We start from the raw sequence: 22736 nt of genomic DNA, 5'->3' as shown, positions 1-22736 counted from the left end.
GCCGCCTTTAGGTGCGGCTATGGAATTTCGTAGCTTTGCTTCTCCCTTACAAATTTGTTGACAAACATCTCCGTTGAGTTTCTTGACATTTTTTAGGTTTAAACACAATCAAGTTGAGTCCATTTCGTGTGTTTGTTTGCAAGTGGAAGTCTAAAACGTCTTTATGTGTCTTCCCACAGTCAATGTGTTGCATTTGGGTGCGGCTAGGAAATTTTGGAGCATTCTGTTCAGAAATTCTTGACCAACGTGTCGGCTGAGTTGATTTTGAAGTTTGAGTCTATTTCGTGTGATTGTTTGCAAATGGAAATCGAAAACGCCTCTTGCTGTATTCCCAGCGTCCATGTGTCGCCTTCAAGTGCAGCTAGGGAATTTTGTAGCTTCCCTCCAACAAATTCTTGAATAACGATCGAATTTCTTTTCAATCTTGAGGTTGTAGCAGACACTATTGGAGTCTATTTCGTGTATTTGCAAATGGAAACCCGAAGCATCGAAATGTTGCCTTCGGATGCAGCTGGGAAATTTTGGAGCTTTGACTCACAAATTGTTGTCAAACGTCTCGGCTAAGTTCCGTGTCATTTTTTTTAGTCTTCCCAGAGTCAATGTTGCTTTCAACTGCAAAAGACCCTCTCGTGGTCAAGATTGCTCCTTTTTTTTCCACTGTATCTTTTTCGCGTTCATTCAGATCGCTCGAAGAAATCCCGAATAAATGGCGGAATGCTGTTTTTGCGGTAATAAATAATACGATACGGAAGTGTATTCGTGCCACACTAGAAGCGCGCGCTCGCGCTCGCGCTCGCGCTCCTCAGTCAGCGAACGAGCAAGAAGCAACGGCGGCGTCAATCGAAGGCTTGTTGCTGGAAAAGCGCACACGTTGGGGACTTTTTTCATCTTTCGGACATTTGGGATTTCTATCAAGTGGCAGAAAACGCCGCCACCTTCTAAAAAAGCAAGCGCCGGCGAGGGAATAGGTCTTCGATGACACGCCACGAAAAAAGGTAAGAACGACAATCGTCAACTTTTTCCCCCTGAACTTCGACTTGTGGGCGCCGTCTATTTGCTGAAGCGAAATCGAGAGAAGCGCCCACGTCTTTCTGACCTCTTACTCAGTGCGCCCGTTTGTCTGCTGAATGTCCACCTTTCGTCCATTAACAAGTTAACTACCCCCCCGGTAAGTATTTGATGAGGGGGGAAAAAAAGAAATACACCAAATCACGTTGAGGTCGCTCGGGGAACGCGTTTTCCTGGGTGCTGTTTGCCAGGTGCTAGACGGATCCCTTCGGTCGCCGTCGTGGAAAAACAAAGTTTCTTTCAACTTTTTTTTCTCTGCTTTGCACCTATTCAGTCTTAGTTCTTTCGGTTCCCCGAGAATGTCTCCCCGAGCCTATGCTCAGTGTATGTACCAATCAATTAGCATGTTTTTCCGATGAGGTCGAATTGAGCGAAGCCTTTAGCCGCATTCCTCAGCTAGCTAACGTTTAGCCAAACTTGGGGTGTCTTCTCCTCCTCCAATCACAAAGGCTTTATCATTATCTCGAAACTTGTGCACGTTCCCCATGCCTATCTAGCAAACGTGATTTGACGCAATGTTAGCTTGTCCTCTAACACGAGCTTAACTAAATCAGGCGATTTCAATTTTTTTCACATATCCAAATCCATTTTCTGCAGTATCAAGCTGCTGGATTGGATTTAGAGTGACATGATTTTCATGCATGTGTATGTGGGCGCTTGAATTTTATTAACGTGAAAAGTATTTATGCTTCACAAATTTAAGACAAATATTACTGCAGTACCCATATTTAATCTTAAATGATTAAATCTTCTAGAGTAACCGAAACTTTTGTTCCTTCCCGTTCCCATCCGTTTGGCTGTCGTCTCATGAAGAGCCGCGGTTATATTAGAGTATTCTGATGAGAGTAATGCCAGTAGCTGACCAAACACAAAACTATCAGAGTTTAGGCTTGAAATTCCAATTTCTTACAAAAGAAATCTCAGTAAGGGATGCTGTGCTGCTCTGTTGTCGACAGCCCCTGTGAGTTTCATGAGGGAGGCGGGCACTCCTACGAGACACGTGATTGGCTCCCGGTGCGACCAATGACCAATAGTGGGGCTTATTTTAAACAACTGCAACCTGCCTAAAGTTTCTCAGCCAGTCATGTGATCAGGTATTCTGAGGCAAGTTTTCGAGCAAAGATGTCCGACGCCAGTCCTCCAGGGCCGGCATCCTGCATGGTTTCCGTTTTTCTCTCCCAAACGCACCCGATTCAAACGATTAGCCTTTTAGCAAGCTCCACGGGATCTTGAAAACACTCTTAATTATTTGAATCGGGTGTGCTTGAGAGGGAGGGTTCGAAAACATGCAGTGTACCGGCCCCCGCCAACCGGAGTTTGACACTTTTGTTCTAGAGCAAAAGGTTCCCTTCCAAGCACTGTAACGTCAAAGCCGGAAGGTTAGCGGACATTGTGCGCCGATTAGCATTAGATAGCACTGTTGCGAGTTGTATGTTTTAAGCATGTAACGTTATAAGGGTGTAGCAGCTGCAACAAACGATTATTTTAAATTAGCTGCGAATTTGCTGATGAGTTTCACGATTAATTTTCATCTGATTACGAAAAAATGTGACATTCAAAATTCACGTGAAATAATAATGATTCGGTAACTGGTTTGTCAGTATCAGCGATCAGAAATTCGCCAAAAATGGGGCTTTCCAAAGTTAAAGCCGACGTTTGCAATCGTCTTGGAAATCTTGCAAATGGGAGGCTAAATAAAACAAAAGCGAATTGGTCAAGAAACGCCCCCAAAATTGTTCTTCTACTGCCTCAAATGAACAACTTCAGTTTGATCCTGGCATCAAAACGATAACAATAATGCAAGCTGTTTCCTACGAACGCTTTAGGGGGCACACGAGTAAGTGAAGAATTGTAGTTGGGGCAATATGTCGGACAGCTGCACATTCCATGAAGAGCACACATGCGCAAAAAATGTATTTCTAAATAAAGAATCTTTTTGCTTGTGAGCGTACGCGTGAACTACGTCATGAGCTGACTTGTGCTGTTCTGCAAACAAAGGGAACATCAACAAAAGTCAAATCAATTCAAATGCAGTAGATGTATTCCAAATGTGTGAAGCATGACGCGTGGCGCCTTTTCCATTGTTTTGATGCAAAATGTGTTGCATGTTGTTATCTTTATTTTAAAATGTCAAAATAAGGTCAGACAATTACACCCTAATACTTTATCTTTAATGCAAGAAATACGGAAAGACATGCGAACAGCTTGCATTGAGAGCCATAAAGATGTTGACACAAATGGTGTAGAAGCACAAATTGACAAAAAGTCGAGCGGCACGCATTCTTAATCCTCTGAGAAAATGACTGTTACAGTACGGTGAATACAACAACTTGGATCGCGTTACAGACAACTTTTTTTCCTCGCCGAAAACCTTTTCAGTACATTTTTGACACTTAAGGGCCTCACAGAAAGTGAACTTCACTCGCCGCATTGCTTTGCTGCATGGCCGCATCAGAAGAAGCGCGCCGTCAAATGAGTCGCGACAGCTTTCGGTATTTAGGCAAATAAACGTTTCAATGCGGTTAATTGCTTTATTTCCAATAGTTTTCCCGGCGTGACTGCTACGTTTGGATGGGCGCGTGCTAATGATGCTAAGACTTTGCCACCGTATACAAACAAGACTTTTCCTTTTCCTCGTGTCATGCTTTTAGTCGTTTCCCCGCCGCCTCTCTGGGCGTCGGTCTTAGGGAGTTCTTCCCGTTTTTTTTTTTTCCTCCTTGGCGAGCCTTCCCCGCGGCAGGATCGCATTACGCGCCGGTCTGGAGGCGCTACGGCGATGTGGCGCGCCAGCGGCCCGAGGAGGAGGGGGGGACGGATCGGGTTTCACATCTCCAGCACTCTCCTCTGTCTGCTTTCCTCCCCGTTTCCTCCCCCCTCCCAGAGGAACCTGGAGACAGAGTGGCTGAGCCGGGGAGCAAAACACGCCGTGCCGCGCCTCCTCCCTCCTCCTGCAAATCTCTCAAATGGTGCGTGGTTGGTGGGGGTGTGCTGCAGTAGACAAATAATCGGCTCCTTCATCGGCCTTAAACATTCCCTCAAATAAACGAGGGATCGGATCGGAAAGTGCAAATAGGTGGGGAACGGATGAAAAATTTGCGCTGGCAAATTCCCTCTTCGGGGCCTCCTTGTGTTTAGGGATCGTTTTCCAAAACAAGCTAAAAAGCACCTATTTCTCCCCGGTCCTTATCACGTCAATGTTCCGTGGAGTGTGCTCTTCACTGACTGGACCTTGTTGGACACATCCAACTACACCCTGCCTGTCATAGAAATCACTATCAACACTCATGGTCACTTTATATATAGCGAAGAACAGTTGTCGCCGTGTTGCTAGAAAAAAAACAAATGTTTGCGGTAACAGCGGCAACGCTACCCGTTCATTGGAAATTGTATCACCAACAGTGAAAAGAAACCGGCAGCAGAATCTCATGCTGCATTCATTTCAAATGGGAATGTCAAAATTTGCTTTGTTTTTCTTTCTTTTTTAAACGCCAAGTAAAAAGTCCGTACAGAAGCGAGCGTATCTCAAGGCTGTCAATGTATTTGATCAATAGCTTTGTCTCTTCTTTCCCAAGGAAAATGTAGCCGCCCCCCTCCCTCATTTGGCTCCCGACCCGAAGACGAAATGCAATTGCGACGCCGTCGGGCGGAAGCTGCGTCCATGTTGACTTTTAACGTTATCGATCGAGACTTTAAATACCGCCGCGCCATGAATAATTCAGGCGCGCTGGCCACACTGGCGGCTTACTGACCTTGCTGTGGCGGTCATGTGACCGCCACTTGGGCATTTCGGGAGTGTGAAATGTAGTCACGTTTCGTCCTCTTTGGCTTTAAGGGTCCAACGCGTTTGATTGGGCGCGATTCGTCAACTCAAAACCCTCGTAGAGCGCAGGCCACACTTTTTGAATCAAGTAAATCCAGAAGCGCTTTTTATATCAACAATACAGAATATTGTTTTTGATTGCTGTTGGATTCAAAACATAAGTTTGATATTTAATTGACTCACAATGATATTCTTTCCAACGCTTGATTGGTCTTGGCATCGATCTAAAGAGTATTTAAATGTCATGGAGGTATTTTTTTCCCCCGTTCTTCAGATCGTGCTTCCCGCAAGCATACGTTTTCTTCTTCCTTTCTGATTGCCTATTAATGAAGGGGGTTTGCACACAAAGTGGCCAAGTGCAGTTGTGTGGCTTGAGTGCGTGTGCTATTTTGCGGTTTTTGCAAAAGGAGCCCAAAGTCCGCGCCGGTTGTTGAAAGTGACACGGGCCAAAGAGACGTCACGTGACCGCGAGCTCAAGCGCCGGCTCAGCTGTCGGCCGGCCGCTCCGCTAGCTTTGCGCGTGCGCATTTCCCCTCCCGGCCCGCATACCTCAGACGGCTTTGCGAGGCAACGACTGGTTTCTCCGCTTTCTCCCGGCTTCGTCCGGCGTCGCCGCTTTGCCGCCTTTTCTCTTTCCGCGCCTGCAGAAGATACAAGCCGGTGGAACAACCGCCGCGAGGAGTTGTGCAAATGGCAATTTTTTACCATCACGTGATGTTAAAAACACAAAGAACTGGCTGCCAAAAGATGGAGTGTAACAGTGAAACAAAAACAAAAAAAAAACTTGAATATTTTAAGAAATGACGACTAAATGACTTCTGAAATATTGAAGAAAGAACTGGATATCTTATGATATTGTAACTAAAGTATCTTAGAACGTCTGTGCTCGCGTCTCAACTCCCCACAAGGAATAACACACAGACAATAACACACACGTTGCCTGGCACTTGTCTGGATTGTGTCCCACCGCGAGTCTCCGTGAGTGAGAGCAATGTCACTCTTTTTGGTGTCGTGTGTACATATAAAAACAAAATGGCGCCCACCTATCTCTATCCTGAATTCGTCATAGAGCAGCAAGTAACTTGGCGCTGTTGATTGATCGATTGATTTTTTTTTCATGTTGACGTCGAAAACAAAATCTCGGTGGTGGACAAAGAGCACAGTCATGGCATGTTGAGGAAAGCGTGACTCCGTCTTGTTTTTTTCTGCTTCCCTCCCCACAGTTGCCTCTGATGTGACCCCACTTCTCACATGGAGCCTTGCTGCAACATGCTACACGTAAGCAGACAGCGCTCAGGTAGGTGCTTTAAATAGTATCGTCTATATGCCAAAATCAACAAATAACAAATGCGCACACGCTGCACACAAACTCATCTCTCGCAATCATGTTGTCGACTTGTGCGCAATGACATCATAAGCTCGCGTCAAATATGAAAGCATGAGCCGCCATCTTAAATTGTATGCATTTAATGGCTTGACCAGCCCCCAACACACACACATCTGTAAGTTTTTTTTTTTTTTTTCTTTTTGTGTGTGTGTGGTCACTTTAATACACACCGTGCAGCCCCCCACCCCCATCATGAGATTAACCCGCGATCCCTGCAATGATGTCAGGGCCGGCCAATCAGGAGGCTTCCTGCCTTATTCATTACAGCCTCCGACTGGCTCATTTTACGAATTGTCTGTTTTGATTTACACCGGCCAGCAGGAGCACTTTGCGCGCGTGTTTCTGTTCGAAGCATCGCGCGCACAATTGAAGATGGCGGCTGGTGCTTCCTTTGACGAGAGCACGTTGTTATTTTCGTGCTTTGCTTCCATTCGTGCGGGGATTTCCACACGCGATCTCACCAGAAAGACTGTTTGCCGCTTTTGGGGTTAGCGACCGAGCTGAAACGGGCTCACGGGTTCTTTCGTGTCAATCGCCGATCGCGAGGGATACATTTAACAAGGCATGGAGTGGAACTTGAGTCCACGTTCTGACTCTAAACATACCCAAAGCCCTTCAGAGGCAGCACCGTCCGCTCTCCAAATCACTCCCATATGTCCCGCAGCGCCGCGCCGCGCCGCGCCGCGCACACACTCGCGCGCCTTTCTTTAGCTTGTGCATGCAAGCAGAGATGATTCAGTATCAAAGTATGTCAGTCGCTCATGAAAAGATCTGAAGCAGGAACGTCGAGATGAATGATGGAATGTGATGATGCGGTCGTTTTTGTGCATATTTACTGTTCTGTGATCCCGCTCGTACCTTTTTGTAGGCGGGAGTAGGTTTTAGAAAGCTCTTGGAGGGCTGAACGCAATTTATGAAAAAGACAAGTAGGATTCAACCATTCAACATCAAATGTTTGAGAGAATCTGGGCTTGTATGAAATAAAACGGCAGCGGAGTTCCACTTATCGTGAGGAGTATGTTACAAACTTTTACGGTCAAATTCGCCATTCGCTTTCGTCGAACTGTAGACTTGCATATATGAATTGGTCATTTCTTATCAAATCTGCGGGACTGCTGTACACATTTTCCTTTTGGGCTTATAAAATCTGCAATGTTGCTATACACATTTTTAATGTTTTAATTTTTAATCTCTCTCACACGCTCACAAAAGGACCACCGAGCGGTGCGCGCTGTTGACTTTGGCTCGGCGCGAGCTTCCGAGGCCTCGGCGGACCAAACCATTCGGCTACTCCTGGCGCGGCCTGCTCGCTGGTCACGTCCACGCAGCGACGTGTAACGTGCCGCCTGCAATTAGCGATATTTTACTTTGGCGCGTCCGGCCTCCATATCGGTGTCATCGTACAGTACAGTAGCTCAGCTGACACCCAAAGTGTGGAATATTCCTCCTTAAATCTGCTGTGGAATGGACAATTTGAGAGAATAGCGCAACGACGTCTTGAGTTTTTAAGGGGCGTGGGTGAACGAAAGAGAGGCTTGGAATACAGTCATGTCTCGTGGCTGTTTCTTCTCAAGTCATACTCTCATCCATTTTTCATTACAGGTTTTTTTTTTTTTTTTTTAATGTAGTAAGGGAGGAACATTCTGCGACCCAAGTGAAGATAATGGGGAAATGAAAAACTAGCGTAATTCCCCAAATGTAAGACGCACCCTTTAATTTGAGCCAAATTCTGGTATCTTCTATGTGACGGCGTAGAAGGCTGGAGACGTCGCAACTTTTACACCATCCCCTCGGTCTTAGTAATATTCCTGTGCGTGAACAAGGAGGGACCCGGACGTCGGTTCGGTCCGCCCGCTTCTTTTATTGAAAGTAACGCTGTAACAACCTCAGCTCTCACGATTTGCTGTTAGCTGCGACAGGCACTTGACGCTAACAACTACCTGACGTCCCCTCTCGAGCTCGTCCCCTTACGGGAATAATTGGAGGTAAAAATAGGGCCGATATAAAAATGCACATCTATCAAAACTCATCTTACGTGGCTAACAGCTCAAATGGTGTAAAAAAAACAAAAAAAACCCATAAAATTCTAAATTAGCGTTTGTAGGACAGACCCATACTTTTGGCCTTCATTTTGGGGGGAAAAAAGTTTCTTATATTTGGGGAATTACAATATATAGATAAACGCAGGAGGAATCCGAGCAGCAACAAACGGGCGTTCATGTTGTCTGAGCCTGGCGCGAGCATTTTACTCTCCGGCCGGCGCGGGCCATTTATGATGGTATCGCTTGCTTTATGGCGTGTGCGGCTTTGTTTTACAGCCGCACTGGAGGACAAAGACAACTCTGTGCCCGTGACGGACAGAGCTGTTCCTATGGCGATCACGCTCGTTAAATACACCCAGCCACGTTAAGAGAATGGATGGCCGCTTCTGCTCGGCAAGGCACTTTTAGATTAGATTTGTTGGACACCGACGCGCTCACTCCACACGCACACGGGACCCGATGGCCCCCGGTGGAGGTTGGCTAATGCATGATCGCTGAAAGACACCCGTCCACTTTTTGTGCCTTTTCCAATACCTCGTTTAGATTCACATCAGTGCATGGAAAGAAAGTCATCTTTTAAAGGGACACTGTGTAAGATTTGCATTAAAAGGAATAAATTAAATGGTTGTAATTTTCAAAAACTCGCAAATGAATGTGTTCTTAAAGACCAACAGTACCTTTTAAAAACACTCATAGGTCTCGTTATATTACACGACGGCCGTGTTTGCCGTATGGACGATGGTAAAGGCAGCAACCCCTGCTGTCCGTCACGAAAAACGGCCTAAGTCTTAGGCGCTGTCTCTTAAAGGTTGACCTCACAGGGCCGTTTTGACTGGAAATGGCATACGCGGATGGAACGCACACAATTTCCTCAGGAATTTGAATTTGAGCATATCGGTGGGGGTACACTCTACCCCCATTGTTCAAATTAGGTTATAAAAGGATTGCAACTGTAGTTTTTGCAGATTTAGTTGCTTTTTCCAGAATGACGGGATCTAATCCATATTACACGGAATAGACAAGAGAGCTTGCCCCAGAGTTGGACTTGCTTTGACGATGGCTATTTTTAAATCTTTTCTTGTACCGAAGCTGATCGGCGCTTTACCTGCTTTCCGATGATCCCAAATCACGCGAGGCTTTTTCGCCAAGTACTCGGAGCGTGCGGAGAACGGGCTTGATTCCCCAAGAACGGCTTGAGGATTGGATTAGCTGGCGAGGTGCCGGTGAGGAGGCCGGGAGATGGCGGCTATTCTTATGGTAATCTCCGGCCGCGCGCGGATGAGGCGCGCAGAGTGGCCCGGCAAACAATGGCGGCGGAGCCACTGAGTCTGGCCTGCAGTCTCCCAGGCCCCGAAAGGCATGTCGGCAGGGCCGGCGCCGCCGCCCGCCAGGTGAAGGGGAAAGCGGAGGCCGTTTAACGATCGGGGACTAGAATTGAGAAGAACGAAGCATCGACCATTTCTTGAAGCCTTTAAAGGGACGATGTGTAAGATTTAGGGCCTTTTTCTTAAGAAGGGAATGAATTAAATGGTTACGCATTTCAAAAACTGCAAATAAATGTGTTCTTAACGACCAACCTTATGTACGGCGGGTCGAGTTATTATGAAATGATGTTAGATGGGGGGTGGCACTCCTCCGGAGACCGCCCCCGTCTCTTATACGTTGCGGACGATGGCAAATGCAGCGGCCCCTGCTGTCAGTAATGAAAATCGCTCTCAATCTTACACATTGTCCCTTTAAGAAAATGTTCTTACTGTTTGTTGGGTTATACATCGACCGGCCTCTTTTGAAAATCTTGCCTGCTTTTGGGGCCAATGTTTTAGGTATCAATTGAACTGCTGGTATCAGTGACTGCAGAATTGATTGCTCATCCCGGTATCAGGATGCGGCATCGAACATCCCTAGTATGAAGTGACAAACGGAATTGTCTTTTTTCTATTGAAGGACATCGGCTGAGATGGTTCCTGGTTTCTAACACCTCAGTGAATTCGGTTCCAACCGTCGCCAAGTTCCCAATCACGGTCATTTACGCCATTATTTGTGCAGTGCGCGAGCGGTCTGCCTTGGCCTCGTTTGTTTGGACTGCCGCTTTTCTTCCAGAGCAGGAAGTGGACTGGCATTAGGCTCCGATTATTGATGTCTGGAGCTCCACGCCACACCCTCTCACCGTGGGGGTTTTGAAAAAATGGCCGTTATTATGTACAGTATGTATGGCCTTTGTTGTTTGTTTGTTTAAGTTTTTGCGTTGTTAGTGTACGTCAAGTTGTTCAGGTCAACAGCAAATCTACCAACAAAGGCTCGTTTTGGAACGCCGGCGAGTCTTTGAGCAGGATGTGGGCGTGGTGGTCATGGCTGGATGCCCGCTTATAAGGCTGCTCTATATGGCGTACAGGTGGCTCCACGCAACAATGGCTCCTTTCATACCGACCAATATGTTCGGGGGCTCCAGTCTTCAAGGGCCAGTATCCTGCACGTTTTCTGGTTTTCTCTCCCCAACCCAACTGATTCCAATTAGGAGCTTGTGAGCAAGCTCCGCAGCAGCTCGAAAACGATCCTAATCATTTGAATCGGGAGTGTTTGAGAGAGAGGGCTTGAAAACAACCAGGATACCGGCCCTCGAGGACCGGAGTTCCACACCCGTGCTCTCGTCTGGGTTCAGGGAGAGCTCGTCGCTTTTATTTGACTTTGTTGACGCAGCGAGCGTTTGACGTGGCCGGACTTGTGCGACTCGCAGCCGCTGAGTCTTGAGCGCCTCGCTCACGTAGGGGACTACGCAAGCACGCGTGACGTCATGCTCCTGTTTTCAAAGGGAAGCGGACATAGGACGGGTGAACGGCGGAGGTCGAGCGAAGGCCGTGAGACCTGTCGCCGGCTTCCTGTTCGGCGGCTCGCTCCTTCCTTGATCTGGCCTCTGGGTGTGTTAGTTTTGCGCCGGTCCGTCTTATCTCACCGCCTTCTGGTTCACTCGCGCACCCAAACAAATGCACGTCGCGAGGACGCTCGCTTGATGTTCTCTGAAAAGTGAGAACACTCGCACATATGCGCCCGCATGCACACTCGTTGGGACCGCCCCAAGACAAAAGTGTGTGAAAAGTGGGTCACAGTTCCGACCTTTTTGTCCCGCCCTGGCAAATGGAAAGTGACAGGCGCTGGCTGGACACTGCCCCCCCCCCCCGGACCCCGACCTGGAAGCCGGACCATTTAGCTTTGAAGCGAACGTTTTAGCATCAAGCTCCTCGAGCCACTTTCAACGGAGAGTGTGTAAGATTTAGAGCGCTTTTCATTAAAAAGGAATGATTTAAATGATTATAAATTTCAAAAACTTGTTCTTAAGGAGCAACAGTGTGTACGGTGGGTCTAGTTCTCGTGAAATGATATTAGATGGGGGTGGCACTCCTCCAGAGGCTCCTATATAGCTACGGACTATGGTGAACGCAGCACCTCCCGCTGTCCGTTATGAAAAACGCTCTCAATCTTACGCATTGTCCTTTTAACCTCGACGACATGGAACTTGGGAGACATGCCGTTTTACTTTCTAGTTATGTTTGAAGAGGCGTTTTGGTCATTTTCTAGGTTTTTGAAAATGGAGCCAGCCGTTGGTGCCAGTTTGAAAGGGTCACAAACGATTTTCACTTCTGATCCAAATATGAACGTTGTGTGTTGTCAGCGTTCCGGGTCCAAAGAGCCAGCGAGTCAGAGGAGCCGCTTCTCATATTGTGATAGCAGACGAGCAAAGATTGGCCGTGAAGCCCCCCGGACCCCAGAGTTGCACCGGGACCGGCGGGAGCGTCCGTCCCGCCTCTCCTGGCGCCGCACCGGCCCGCCCGAGCGTCCGTCCAGTCGCCTCGCATAATGGGAGGTCTCCTGTTGCGCCTGGCCGTCGCCGCCACCGCGCTGCTGATGGTCCTCCGGGCAGAAGGTATGTGGAATTTTCTCAAGAATCCAGCTTAAGTATGGACGCGGACCTTTCAGTTTGTCCTCTTTCGCTCAAGTCCCTTCCTATTCCCTGCCGTGTTGACATTCTCTTTCTGATCCGTCTGCAGCTAAAGCGCTAGCAGGCCAAGATATTTTCGTCCTGCCGTAGCCGCAGCCGCTTGCTGCTTCTGTGCCTAAGAATGGTGGGAAATGCAGTCTTAACGCCGCGGTCAGACCCGATGCGAACGGTGCATACGGTGTTTCCGATGCTGCGAAATGTAACAAGCCATTTAGTTGCAGACCAAGCAATGAATCAATGTACTTTTGCTAGCTCCCATTGGCTGGCTTTGTTCCATCATTTGGCACTGGTCACCAGATTGTCCAGCAATTTTACCGCCTTTATTTTTAGCAAGTTCCGTGGCGTTGCAAGACCTCCCGTAATAGTGCAATCTAGTGCCACCTCTTTAACAGTATCGCGCGGAGTAATCAGGCGCGCCTGCCTTGTGCTTCCAAAAATGTACGCTACGCAGAAGTTATTTGATATTTTTCTTCAGATGTTTAGCCGATGCACAGTCTTCTTCTCCGTCCGAATGAGAAAAGCGTGTCGAAACGGCGCCTCTGCGGACATTTTCTGCGGCCGCTGTCGACCCGGCGCACTTTCTCCTGCCGAGCGCTGCAGGAAGCTGTTGGGCCGATTGTTGCCGCTCCGGTTTCCTTTTTGCACATGAAGCGTTTCCTGTATGACACGCCGCGGGCCGTGGCGGCGCTAAAAGCTCCAAACATTCATTGTTCTCCGGAAATATCCCTCTGTCCCTCCGGAGACACGTTTGCCCCTTGAAGGGGGCGGGTTTCCCCTCTGCACAAGCCGCACATGCCCATAGATTGCCTTTGCGCGCGCTCCAGAAAGACTACCAAGCAAACCTCCTCTGTTTAGTCGACTTGATTTATTTACGGCACACGTGTCAAACTCGCAGCAGACTTTGTGTTCTTTTATTCTTTTTTTCCCTTCGTTTTGGCGGAAAATCCCAATTGAGATTGAGCTGTCCTACGGTTTGGGAGCAACCGTAAATGTTGCTTGCGTCTCCGAGCCTCGATCGATCATAGAGTAAAGAAAAGTAGTCCACCGTATACATACTCCATACACTCCAAAACTGAAGTAGAGCGCTACATTTTAAACTCTCGAATTTCTCTCTGGACAACCGTCATTTATAGACTTTCTCCTAGATAGTATTCAAATTCTTTTGTTGTTTAGGATTCTTCAAAACAAGTCACACATAGCACGGACCTCTTTTTGTGGTACTCGAAGCCGTCAAGTATTTATTTCATCTGTTTGGATGTGTGGATTAGAACGAGAACAAAAACATTGGTGGGGCAAAAAAATGATTGCGATCAAACACTGTTGAGAGAATCCTTTCATTTCAACCGAACCCCCACTTCTAAATATTTATCTTTTTGTAGTAGAGTCCAGCTTCATGGAAATATGCGGCGTGTGTGCGAGCGACGCTGTGACTTTAAGACTCCCGTTACCCAGCGTGCTCTCTGCCAGACCTCAGTCTCCACTCTGACTGACGTGCAGTCAAGCACGTGTGCGTGCGTGCGTGCACACACACACTTTCTCTACTTCTTTTTTCTTCTCCGTGTATTCTCAATGAGGCTTTTAAAATTGATGGGACTCGCCAAAACACAACACGTGTCACTGGCGCGTTTTACTGGGGGAAAAAAAGAAATGTTTCAAATTATGTTCAACATTTTGAAGTTTGAACTATCGTATTTCTCAGCGTACAAGTCAACCTCGCTTAAAGGTCGACCCCCGCACCCGTAATTATTCAGAGAGGGGGACGTCAGGTAGTTGTTAGCATCGAGTGCCCGTCGCGGCTAACGGCAGCTCGTGTTAGCTGAGGTCGTTGTGGCATTATTTTCAATAGAACAAGCGGGCAGACCGAACCGGCGTCCGAACCCACACGCGAACATTACTAAAACCGAGAAGAAACCGTTACGATGTCTCCGGGTGATTCCATGAAGAGCGTGCCGGTTAGAGACCGCGGAAAGGTATTCTATTTGACTCATTTAGTAATTGCTTTGTGTGTGTGCGTTTTGCATATACACACACAATCGTAAACTCGGTGAAAAACAGATGCTGCTCAACGTGGGGAATTCATGCTCAAATGAACTTGAACCCGCGTCGCGAGGAAAAGGAAAAACAACGGCTCGGAGCGCATTCAACGTCACGCTGGGGAAGAGTTTACTCAAGATGAGAATTCTTCTCTTTTGCTCTACAGTAGTTTTGACATTGTTGCCAAGGCGTTGGTGCGTCTTATATACGCTATCCTCGAAAATATCCGAATTTGGCTCCAGAATTAAGGCTGCGTCTTATTTACATATGCGTCTTATATTTGGGGGGTTACGAGACTTTGTCGCTCTCATGCAGGTTCTCTAAGATGGAACCTCATTTCATTGTCTGAGTGGTGGATTATTATTTTTTTTTTTTTTTTTTACTCTGGGGTGAGGGGACGTTTGTACTCTTGCGAGCATTTCCCTGCCGATAGGGCAGTTCCAAGTGTGTGTGCTTCAAGTCCAGACATGTCAGCGCTTTTGAGAGCTGCTGCCGCGACCACGGCAGGCTGGAATGCGCCACGCACAAGGTGGAGAAAAGGGCAGATCGGAGAAGGAATGAGATAAGCAAGGAGAACAAGAACTGATAAGACGCATCAAGGCGCTCCTTTCCTTTCCTTTTCCGTCTCACGGGAAAATATTAACGCAAATGTCTCCCCCCCCACTGCCCTCTCACTGAGATGTCAAGAGGGAACAACAGCTGGGAAAAGTTTATCTGGGATGCGTTTATAAATAGCCCGAGTCGGGTCACGTGTCCACACGCTGATAAAAGAGGAATGCGGCCGGCCGATAACGCCGGTCGGCTCGTTTGCTCCGCATTATGACGTCACGATACTATCGAATACAACGTGGCGGCCTTAAAATGGAAGTCAAGCACCAAATGTTTATTTTGCTATAATGCGTTTGGGACAACCCCACTAGTTATGATTAATATGGTTTTTGTGGAATGCGGATTAAGTACTGATATCCCCCCGTCCTCAGCCTTCGTTAGGCGTCGGCCCTTTTGCGGGAAAATACGGGAATCCTCATCCACGGCACTAAAAGACACAGAGCATACCAGGGTCTCGAAAAACTTCGGGTCGAGGTCCGCTTTCAAGAGGACACCTTTGAAAGGCGGAATGTTTCGCAGGCGTCCGTGTCACGGTGCGCTTCGGTTTGCCGTTGGCAGCTGCGGGTCAGAACCCGGACCACGTCCTCCAAGGCACGGGCGTGAAAGCGGAGGCCAGGAGGCCCGGAGACGACTCCACCGTGGCCCCGGAGGACGCCGCTCGCTTCCTCAGCTGCTACTGCTCGGGCCACTGTCCCGAGGACGCCAGCAACAACACCTGCCGGTGAGTCGCCCCCTCGTCGGGACGCTTGTCCAAAGCCGGTCCCGAGTCCGAGCGTCCTTCCTCAGGACCAACGGCCAGTGCTTCGCCATTATCGAGGAGGACGAGCACGGCGAGGCCGTCCTCACGTCCGGATGCATGAAGTATGAAGGCTCGCACTTCCAGTGCAAGGTACGCACCCGCGCGCGCGCCCGCACAGAGCCGGCCCGAGCGGAAGCCGATGGCTTGCTCTGGCCGGACAGGACTCGCCCAACGCTCAGACCAGGAGGACCATCGAGTGCTGCGCTACCGACTTCTGCAACCGAGACCTGCAGCCCACGCTGCCCCCGCAGGCTCCTTCGGGTACCGTTTGTCGTCGCGCCGCCGCTAGCGTCGCTCGTGACCCGCCTCCGCCTTGTTTATTTTCAGAAGGCAGCCCCCACTGGTTGGCCTTCCTCATCTCCATGACGGTGTGCTGCTGCACGCTCATTTGCGTCACCGTGGTCTGCTACTACAGGTACTCAACATTGATTAGTAGAGATGGGCAAAGCCTTGATATCCCGGAGTTCTTCAACACTAACGCGACGTGAAATCGTGCCGTGGCGTGAGCAAATTCGCCATGGCTGAAAGGTGGGGACGAGCTTCTTTTCGTATGCTCCGTGCGCACGTCAGGTACAAGTGGCAGAGCGAGCGTCAGCGCTACCACAAGGACGTGGAACAGGAAGTGTTCATCCCTGCCGGGGAGTCTCTCAAAGACCTCATCCACCAATCCCAGAGCTCTGGCAGCGGCTCCGGGCTCCCCCTGCTGGTAAGGGCGCGGCGCCGCACCGGCGCCGCACGCACTACAACTCACGGACTTGTTTGTGTCTCGCTTTTTTTCCCCGTTATTATTCCTTTCCAACCCGAAGGTTCAGCGGACCATCGCCAAGCAGATCCAGATGGTGCGACAGATCGGCAAAGGCCGTTACGGCGAGGTGTGGCTGGGTCGGTGGCGAGGCGAGAAGGTGGCCGTCAAAGTGTTCTTCACGCGAGAGGAGGCCAGCTGGTTTCGAGAGACCGAAATCTACCAGACCGTCCTGATGAGACACGACAACATCCTCGGTGAATACGCGCGCGCGCCTGAGAGGACGCCCCCGCGGCGTACGACCTCATCTTTTGTCGCCGTTCAGGTTTCATCGCGGCGGACATCAAGGGCACGGGCGCCTTCACGCAGCTGTTCCTCATCAGCGACTACCACGAGAACGGCTCGCTGTACGACTTCCTGAAGACGGCCACGCTGGACACGGCCACGCTTCTGCGCCTGGCGTACTCGGCCGCCTGCGGCCTGTGCCACCTCCACACGCAGATCTACGGCACGCAGGGCAAGCCCGCCATCGCCCACCGGGACCTCAAGAGCAAGAACATCCTCATCAAGAAGAACGGCGCCTGCTGCATCGCCGACCTGGGACTGGCCGTCAAGTTCAACAGGTCGGGCTCGCGTCCCGGCCCGGCCCGGCCCGGCCCGGCCCGGCCCGGCCGCCGTCTGACGTCTTTTGCGTTACCGCAGCGACACCAACGAGGTGGACGTGCCCCTGAGCGCGCGGATGGGCACGCGGCGCTACATGGCGCCCGAGGTTCTGGACGAGAGCCTGAAGAAGAACCAGTTCCAGGCCTACCTCATGGCCGACATGTACAGCTACGGCTTGGTGGTCTGGGAGATGGCCAGGCGCTGCGCCACCGGAGGTAAAAACTTCCTTTGGAAAGGCGGTACGGCGCTACCTCTACTTAGGAAGGCCTCTTTTCAGCTTAGCGAAAGCGCAAAAACGTCCGTCGCTAGGAACGGCAGAGAATTCAAGATGCGGAGGGCGACATTGTCGGCAGACGCCGCCGTGACTCTAATACAGTATTACGACCCGGATGTCTAATGTACTTGTTACGAGTTTGTGATGCGTTTTTATAAGAGCAATGGAGAGTGCGGAAAAGAAGCCAAGGAGCAAGCGCGTGCCGGCAGGCCCGAACGGGTGCGGTCGATTCGCCGTGCCCGGCCCCGAAGGGTGAAAGGACAAGAAGTAGAACTTACAAACATCGGCTTGACATCGGCTACGGCTAACATTGAATATTCCCTTCGAAAGGCATATGCAACACACCGCCTTGGACTGCGGCGTCTGACGTTTGCGTTCTTAGCACTTTAGCAATGACTTCACGCAGGAAGCCCTTCGCGTGACCCCAAATTCACCTGAAGTAAACTTACACGCTCAAAATAATCAAGAAATAAACATCATCGCTCCTGTGGACTTCATTCCTGGATCTCTGGAAATGTCAGACGGGATGAAAAAGGTGTCACTCGTCACCGAGCCATCAGCACCACCCTTAGGCAAACAAGTGAACTGCATGCATGTTCTCATCCGCTACAAAGTAACATGATTCACTCACTTGAAGGCTTTAGGATCGTTTTCGTCGTTCTTTGCACGATATATATTGATTATTCTGCACTAATGTCATTGTAACATTTTGAGGGTTAGGGGTAACCATTTTGATGCCTTTTTATAGTTGAATAATATTCATTGAAAGGTTTTAGCCGCATTTATGGGGGGCTCGGAATAGATCGGGCAATCTACGTGTAAAAAGCGGCTTTATTTATGAAGGATTCACATGATGAAATGACCCCCGGATTTTGTAAGTAGAGGCGCCGCCGTCACACATGAACAAACTAAATTGGCGAGCCCTGCGCGCGCAGGTATGGCGGAGGAGTGCCAGCTCCCGTATTACGACGCGGTGCCCTCGGACCCGTCCTACGAGGACATGTTGGAGGTGGTGTGCGTCAAGGGCCTGCGCCCCACCGTGTCCAATCGGTGGAACGGCGACGAGGTTAGAGCGCGCGCCGCCTCACGCGCGGCGCCCCGGGCCCGCGCCGCCTCACGCGCCGCCTCACGCGCCGCCTCACGCGCGGCCCCCTGGCCCTTTTGCAGTGTCTGCGCGCCGTGCTGAAGCTGATGTGCGAATGCTGGTCGGCGAGCCCCGCCTCCCGCCTCACCATCTTGAGGGTGAAGAAGACGCTGGCCAAGATGGTGGAGTCTCAGGACATCAAAATCTGAAGCGCAAACCGCGACCCGGGCCGTTCTTCTCACCTTCCTCCCGTCACGCTTTCTGTGAAAGCAACGCAGGCCGCTTCCCGTCCGCCTCGTCCGCTTCCCGCCCCACCGAAAACTATGCCATCTTTTGGGATTTCTTCGTGTTGCTCTTGGAAAACGTCTCCGCCGCGGGGAGACGGCGAAGGCGTCGGAATGGAGACGCGGACCGTCCTGCCCCGCCCACACACCCTGTTTGTTTGTTCGTTTGTTTAAAAAAAGGGGGGGGGGGGGGGCAGAGCTGCTCATTGCCACAAGCACCCTCATTGGTGGAGGCAGGCCTCAGTGGGTGGAGCCTATCAGACCGGGAAAGTCGAGTTGAACTGTAACTCGCACAAAATAAGAATTTTACAGGTTCTTTACAGGAATTTTACCCCCCCCCCCCCCCCCCCCCCCTCCTTTTGGAACAAACCAATGGCACCCACTCCGCCACCCCCAACACACTGGCAGACGCGCTCTCCAGCGTGATGTTTGGGCAGCCGAAGGACTTTCCAACTGGAAAGGCTCAGTGTCCTCCAAAAACCCCATTTTCCCATTTTAGTTGATTCTTAAGACCGTATTTATTTTTGGTGCGTTCCTCTGGTTGTAGCCGTGTTGTTTGCGGCTCACGTCAGCTACATAACACTTTTTTTTTTTTTTTCCCCTCAACAAATAAGCTGTATAATTGTTTATACATGGTGGATGCTAACGTTGGCTTAATTTGCCAAAGTTATCCAACGTGTTTAAAAAAATGCTTTGTGCCAGCAAAGCGAGTTAGCTGAGGCTTAAGATACGAGCAAGCGGCTCATTGTCAACGTTTCCCTGAAAAGAAAACAAAGCGTAGCCACGTTACCATTTACGTTTAAACCCCCCATCTAGTTTGCTGGTTTCAAAAAAAATCTGAATCCAAATGATTCCTGTTAGTTCTGTTCCTTTAGCACAGGGTTCACGCTTGCTTAAAAATTAAATCACGGGATGTATTTATACATCTTTAAAACAACGGCTTCAAATGGATTCTTTTTCGAAGACTGTCCAAAATAGCACTTGTGCAACGTCACTATTAATCCTAAAATATTGCAGGTTTTTCATTTGTTGAAAACAAGGTTCTGCTCATCTCACGGGCAAGCTTCTACCCATTTGCGGGCCAGAAGCAGCCCGCGCGCCGTGCCTTTGACACCCCCGTTCTAGCCGTGCCTTTGACACCCCGTTCTAGCCGTTAGATGGGATCGACGCTTTCTTTGTCAACTCCTCTGTCGATCCCGAGACGTGACGTCACATGAGCAGCGGCGCACTTTCGATGCGAAACGGAATCGCTCGCCCTTCCTTTGGCTCCTCCCACTGAGCTTTCATACGTCCAACCGGACTCTTGTGAATGTTTTGTGAGTTTTAACTTAAATCAGCGGGAACGTCAACGTCGCCAACGTTGAAGTGAAGCGAGGTTCACAAATGTTCCTGTCTTGTACCCGACAAAAGTGGCTCGCTTTCACGGAGGCTTCCTCGTGCCAGGCTACGCTAAAGACGTTTTTTCGCCGATTGTTTTTTTTTTTTTTTTTTGTAAGTGTACCGCCCGAGTGACTTGTCTTTTCTTCTATTCGAGGAAGCCCTATAGAAATGTTGTTCATTTGTGCCTTATTGAGTTTACCAAGGAAACAAAACGTGTATCCCTTCTGTCCAGTGTAACGATTTTAAGTAAATAAGCTTATTTTTAGTAGCCGACAACTGTTGTACATTCACTTGGGGGGGGGGAAGACGAAGTTGCCAATCTCGTTGGTCGCTTCCCTAGAACGTATTGACTTGGTCACGGCGCCCCCTGCTGGACTGAATATTTACTGACGCGGTTCGGCCCTTGAGAATTTTGGCGTGTACACTACGCAGTGCAAGATCGTACACAGAGGCCACAAAATCATTTTCAAAGTTTCATGAATATAAGATACTTATTTTCACATTTTTTTTAACAAAAATAAAATTACTCATCTCTAAGCTGAGGTCTGCAACTAATGCTTTAAAAACGGCCCATCTTTTGGACTAATGGGAAATAAGTAGCGATGTTCTGGTCACCACCGCGCTAAATCGGACGCGAGTACATCGACGCGACCCACATTAAGCCTGTGCCGGCGCGTGCGCGAAACGGAAGTCTTGGACGAATCGGCTTAACGGACGAACGTTTTAGCTAAAAGCAATTGTCGACCACTTCATTCAAACGGATTCGACGAGACCTCAAGTAGACTTTCGAGGCCGTAAAATGGACAAGGCGGTCGGTCTCGAGCGCGTCCCGCTGCACCAATGGCGAAAAGCGGTCACGGGACGCGCGCCGCCGCAGAAAAATGAGCGAGAAACGTTCAGGCGCTTGACTTTAGTTTTTTATTGAAGGTCCGTGCGCCTACTTGTCCTCGGGCTTGTTGAAGCAGTACGTGAGGCAACACTTGCCGCAGTAATGGCGGTCAAAGTGGCTGGCCATGAAGACGCCGGCGCCGCACTCGTCCGCCGGGCACTCGCGCCGAAGACGGTGGATCTTGCCGTTCTCGTCCACCTGCCCCAAGCGAGCGGCGGGCGTCAGCGGGAACAGAGGACGCGGCGAGGCGCCGGCGCTTACCTTGTAGTACTTGAGCACGGCGAGCTTGACCTTCTTCCTCTTGTGTTTGTTCTTCTTTGGGGTGGTGTACGACTTCTTCTTCCTCTTCTTGGCGCCGCCGCGCAGCCTCAGCACCAAGTGCAAGGTCGACTCCTACAAACGCAAAAAATCACGATGTTTCGAAGTCGCGAGAGAAGAGGCAAACTTCAATTAGGGCCGGGTCCTGCTTTAACCCCCGTGTGGTATTCTGTGCGATCCTTTCATGTTTACGCCAAAACCGATGCATTAAAAAGACAAGGGAGCTGAAAATTCTCCCAGATGGCGCCGGCCTCTGCTTTGTTATCACACAAGCAGGAAGGAACGTGCCATCCCTTGGACCAAAACGCTGTCAGAATCTCACGGGAGAAAACAAATACTCCGAACATCATCTAAACACTGGGCGGATACCTCGACCAGTCGCATGTGACAAAGGTACATGTGTAAGGGAAGGCGCGAAAGCCCTTTATCTTTTTTTGGCGATTTCTGCCGCGCCTCACCTTTTGGATGTTGTAGTCCGAGAGAGTGCGGCCGTCTTCCAGCTGCTTGCCGGCGAAGATCAGCCTCTGCTGGTCAGGAGGGATCCCTGCACGCAAAACTCCAATCAATGGCTCGGCAAAACAAGAAGATCACCGATGAAAACTCGGCGCAGCTTTGGGGCCGGCAAGTACGTGCGCTACAACCGATGGTACAAGAAAGATGCCGTACAAACACGGCGCTTTTACTGGAAGGCAAATTTACTTCCCGGCCGAGTGAGTGAACTGATGCGAGAAGCGTAGGGACGAACGTACCCTCTTTGTCTTGGATTTTGGCCTTGACATTCTCGATGGTGTCCGAGGGCTCGACCTGTTCCAGGGGACAACAACGCGTCGTTCACTTTGGACAGGGAAACCAAGAAAACCAACAGTCCACTTGTGTCATTTGAAGTCGAGTTGCACGTGTTTTGAGTGTTGGGCTAGCGGATAGCTTTGCGGAACACGCTCCAGAACCTCGCCGACTGCGCTATATAGTGCTGTTAATCTACATTAAAAGCATCTTAAAGTATATAGTGACACAGAGTTAAGGTCGTTTTATTTTTTTTGTTAGTTTTTGGGGGGTGTGGGAAAGGAAAGACGGACATTCGAAACGTGGACGCCTAGTCGCTCACCTCGAGGGTTATAGTCTTCCCCGTGAGGGTTTTAACGAAAATCTGCATCCTGGCGCTCAATCCACCTGCACCAAACAAACACGAGACAGATTTGCGCCGGCGTGCTTGCGGTTAAATGTTGCGATTTGAAAAGAAAACGCCACTAAACCGGGAGCGCCATGTTCCTTTCGGCTCACCTCAAATGGCGGAGCAGCAGAAAAGAGGGCCTTCCGCTCCCGGCGCGGGGTTTTCTAATGCACTTTAC

At 49.7% G+C, this 22736-nt stretch overlaps 2 protein-coding genes and 1 long non-coding RNA gene across 6 annotated transcripts; 1 reads left to right on the top strand and 2 right to left on the bottom strand.

The window, feature by feature from the left end:
- The first annotated feature begins 449 nt into the window (after positions 1 to 449).
- bmpr1aa (bone morphogenetic protein receptor type 1Aa) lies at positions 450 to 20456 on the top strand. Of its 4 annotated transcripts, none has more exons than XM_088420747.1 (13): positions 452 to 995; positions 6112 to 6185; positions 11985 to 12236; positions 15513 to 15675; positions 15741 to 15843; positions 15915 to 16014; positions 16084 to 16168; positions 16324 to 16459; positions 16560 to 16752; positions 16821 to 17118; positions 17198 to 17373; positions 18368 to 18498; positions 18600 to 20456. In XM_088420747.1, exons 3-13 carry the CDS (start codon positions 12170 to 12172, stop codon positions 18723 to 18725), a joined length of 1578 nt encoding a protein of 525 aa, XP_088276873.1. In that variant the 5' UTR covers positions 452 to 995; positions 6112 to 6185; positions 11985 to 12169; the 3' UTR covers positions 18726 to 20456. The 4 variants fall into 4 exon arrangements, with proteins under 4 accessions (XP_088276871.1, XP_088276873.1, XP_088276872.1 ...); XM_088420746.1 differs by having other exon boundaries at positions 781 to 995; positions 16081 to 16168; XM_088420745.1 differs by having other exon boundaries at positions 450 to 995; positions 15915 to 16168.
- LOC148419725 (uncharacterized) lies at positions 3271 to 9632 on the bottom strand. The gene is made up of 3 exons (XR_015866311.1): positions 9423 to 9632; positions 5438 to 5529; positions 3271 to 3955 (listed from the first exon to the last, which is right to left on the bottom strand). It is a non-coding gene; the product is annotated as an uncharacterized LOC148419725 (long non-coding RNA).
- A 623-nt stretch (positions 20457 to 21079) lies between the features above and the next one.
- Positions 21080 to 22730, bottom strand: rps27a (ribosomal protein S27a). The gene is made up of 6 exons (XM_088420749.1): positions 22669 to 22730; positions 22493 to 22557; positions 22137 to 22191; positions 21846 to 21931; positions 21331 to 21462; positions 21080 to 21267 (listed from the first exon to the last, which is right to left on the bottom strand). Exons 2-6 carry the CDS (start codon positions 22538 to 22540, stop codon positions 21118 to 21120), a joined length of 471 nt encoding a protein of 156 aa, XP_088276875.1. The 5' UTR covers positions 22541 to 22557; positions 22669 to 22730; the 3' UTR covers positions 21080 to 21117.
- Positions 22731 to 22736: the final 6 nt, after the last annotated feature.

Source organism: Hippichthys cyanospilos, chromosome 8 (assembly GCF_059441005.1).
Source record: "Hippichthys cyanospilos isolate Australia breed blue-spotted pipefish chromosome 8, RoL_Hcya_1.0, whole genome shotgun sequence".
Lineage (NCBI taxonomy): Eukaryota > Metazoa > Chordata > Actinopteri > Syngnathiformes > Syngnathidae > Hippichthys > Hippichthys cyanospilos.
Note: the sequence above shows the minus strand (reverse complement) of the source record. Positions and strands in the feature narration are given on the sequence as shown.

Excerpts from the sequence above, each read along its gene's own strand:
- bmpr1aa (XM_088420748.1), top strand. The coding sequence starts at position 14,484 with ATGAGAATTCTTCTCTTTTGCTCTACAGTAGTTTTGACATTGTTGCCA. Across the intron at positions 14,563-15,509 it reads CGTCTTATATACGCTATCCT|CAGCTGCGGGTCAGAACCCG; the intron begins CGAAAATATCCG and ends GTTTGCCGTTGG. Across the intron at positions 17,374-18,367 it reads CAGGCGCTGCGCCACCGGAG|GTATGGCGGAGGAGTGCCAG; the intron begins GTAAAAACTTCC and ends CTGCGCGCGCAG.
- rps27a (XM_088420749.1), bottom strand. The coding sequence starts at position 22,540 with ATGCAGATTTTCGTTAAAACCCTCACGGGGAAGACTATAACCCTCGAG. Across the intron at positions 22,192-22,492 it reads GGAAGACTATAACCCTCGAG|GTCGAGCCCTCGGACACCAT; the intron begins GTGAGCGACTAG and ends CCCCTGGAACAG. Across the intron at positions 21,932-22,136 it reads CAAAATCCAAGACAAAGAGG|GGATCCCTCCTGACCAGCAG; the intron begins GTACGTTCGTCC and ends TTTTGCGTGCAG.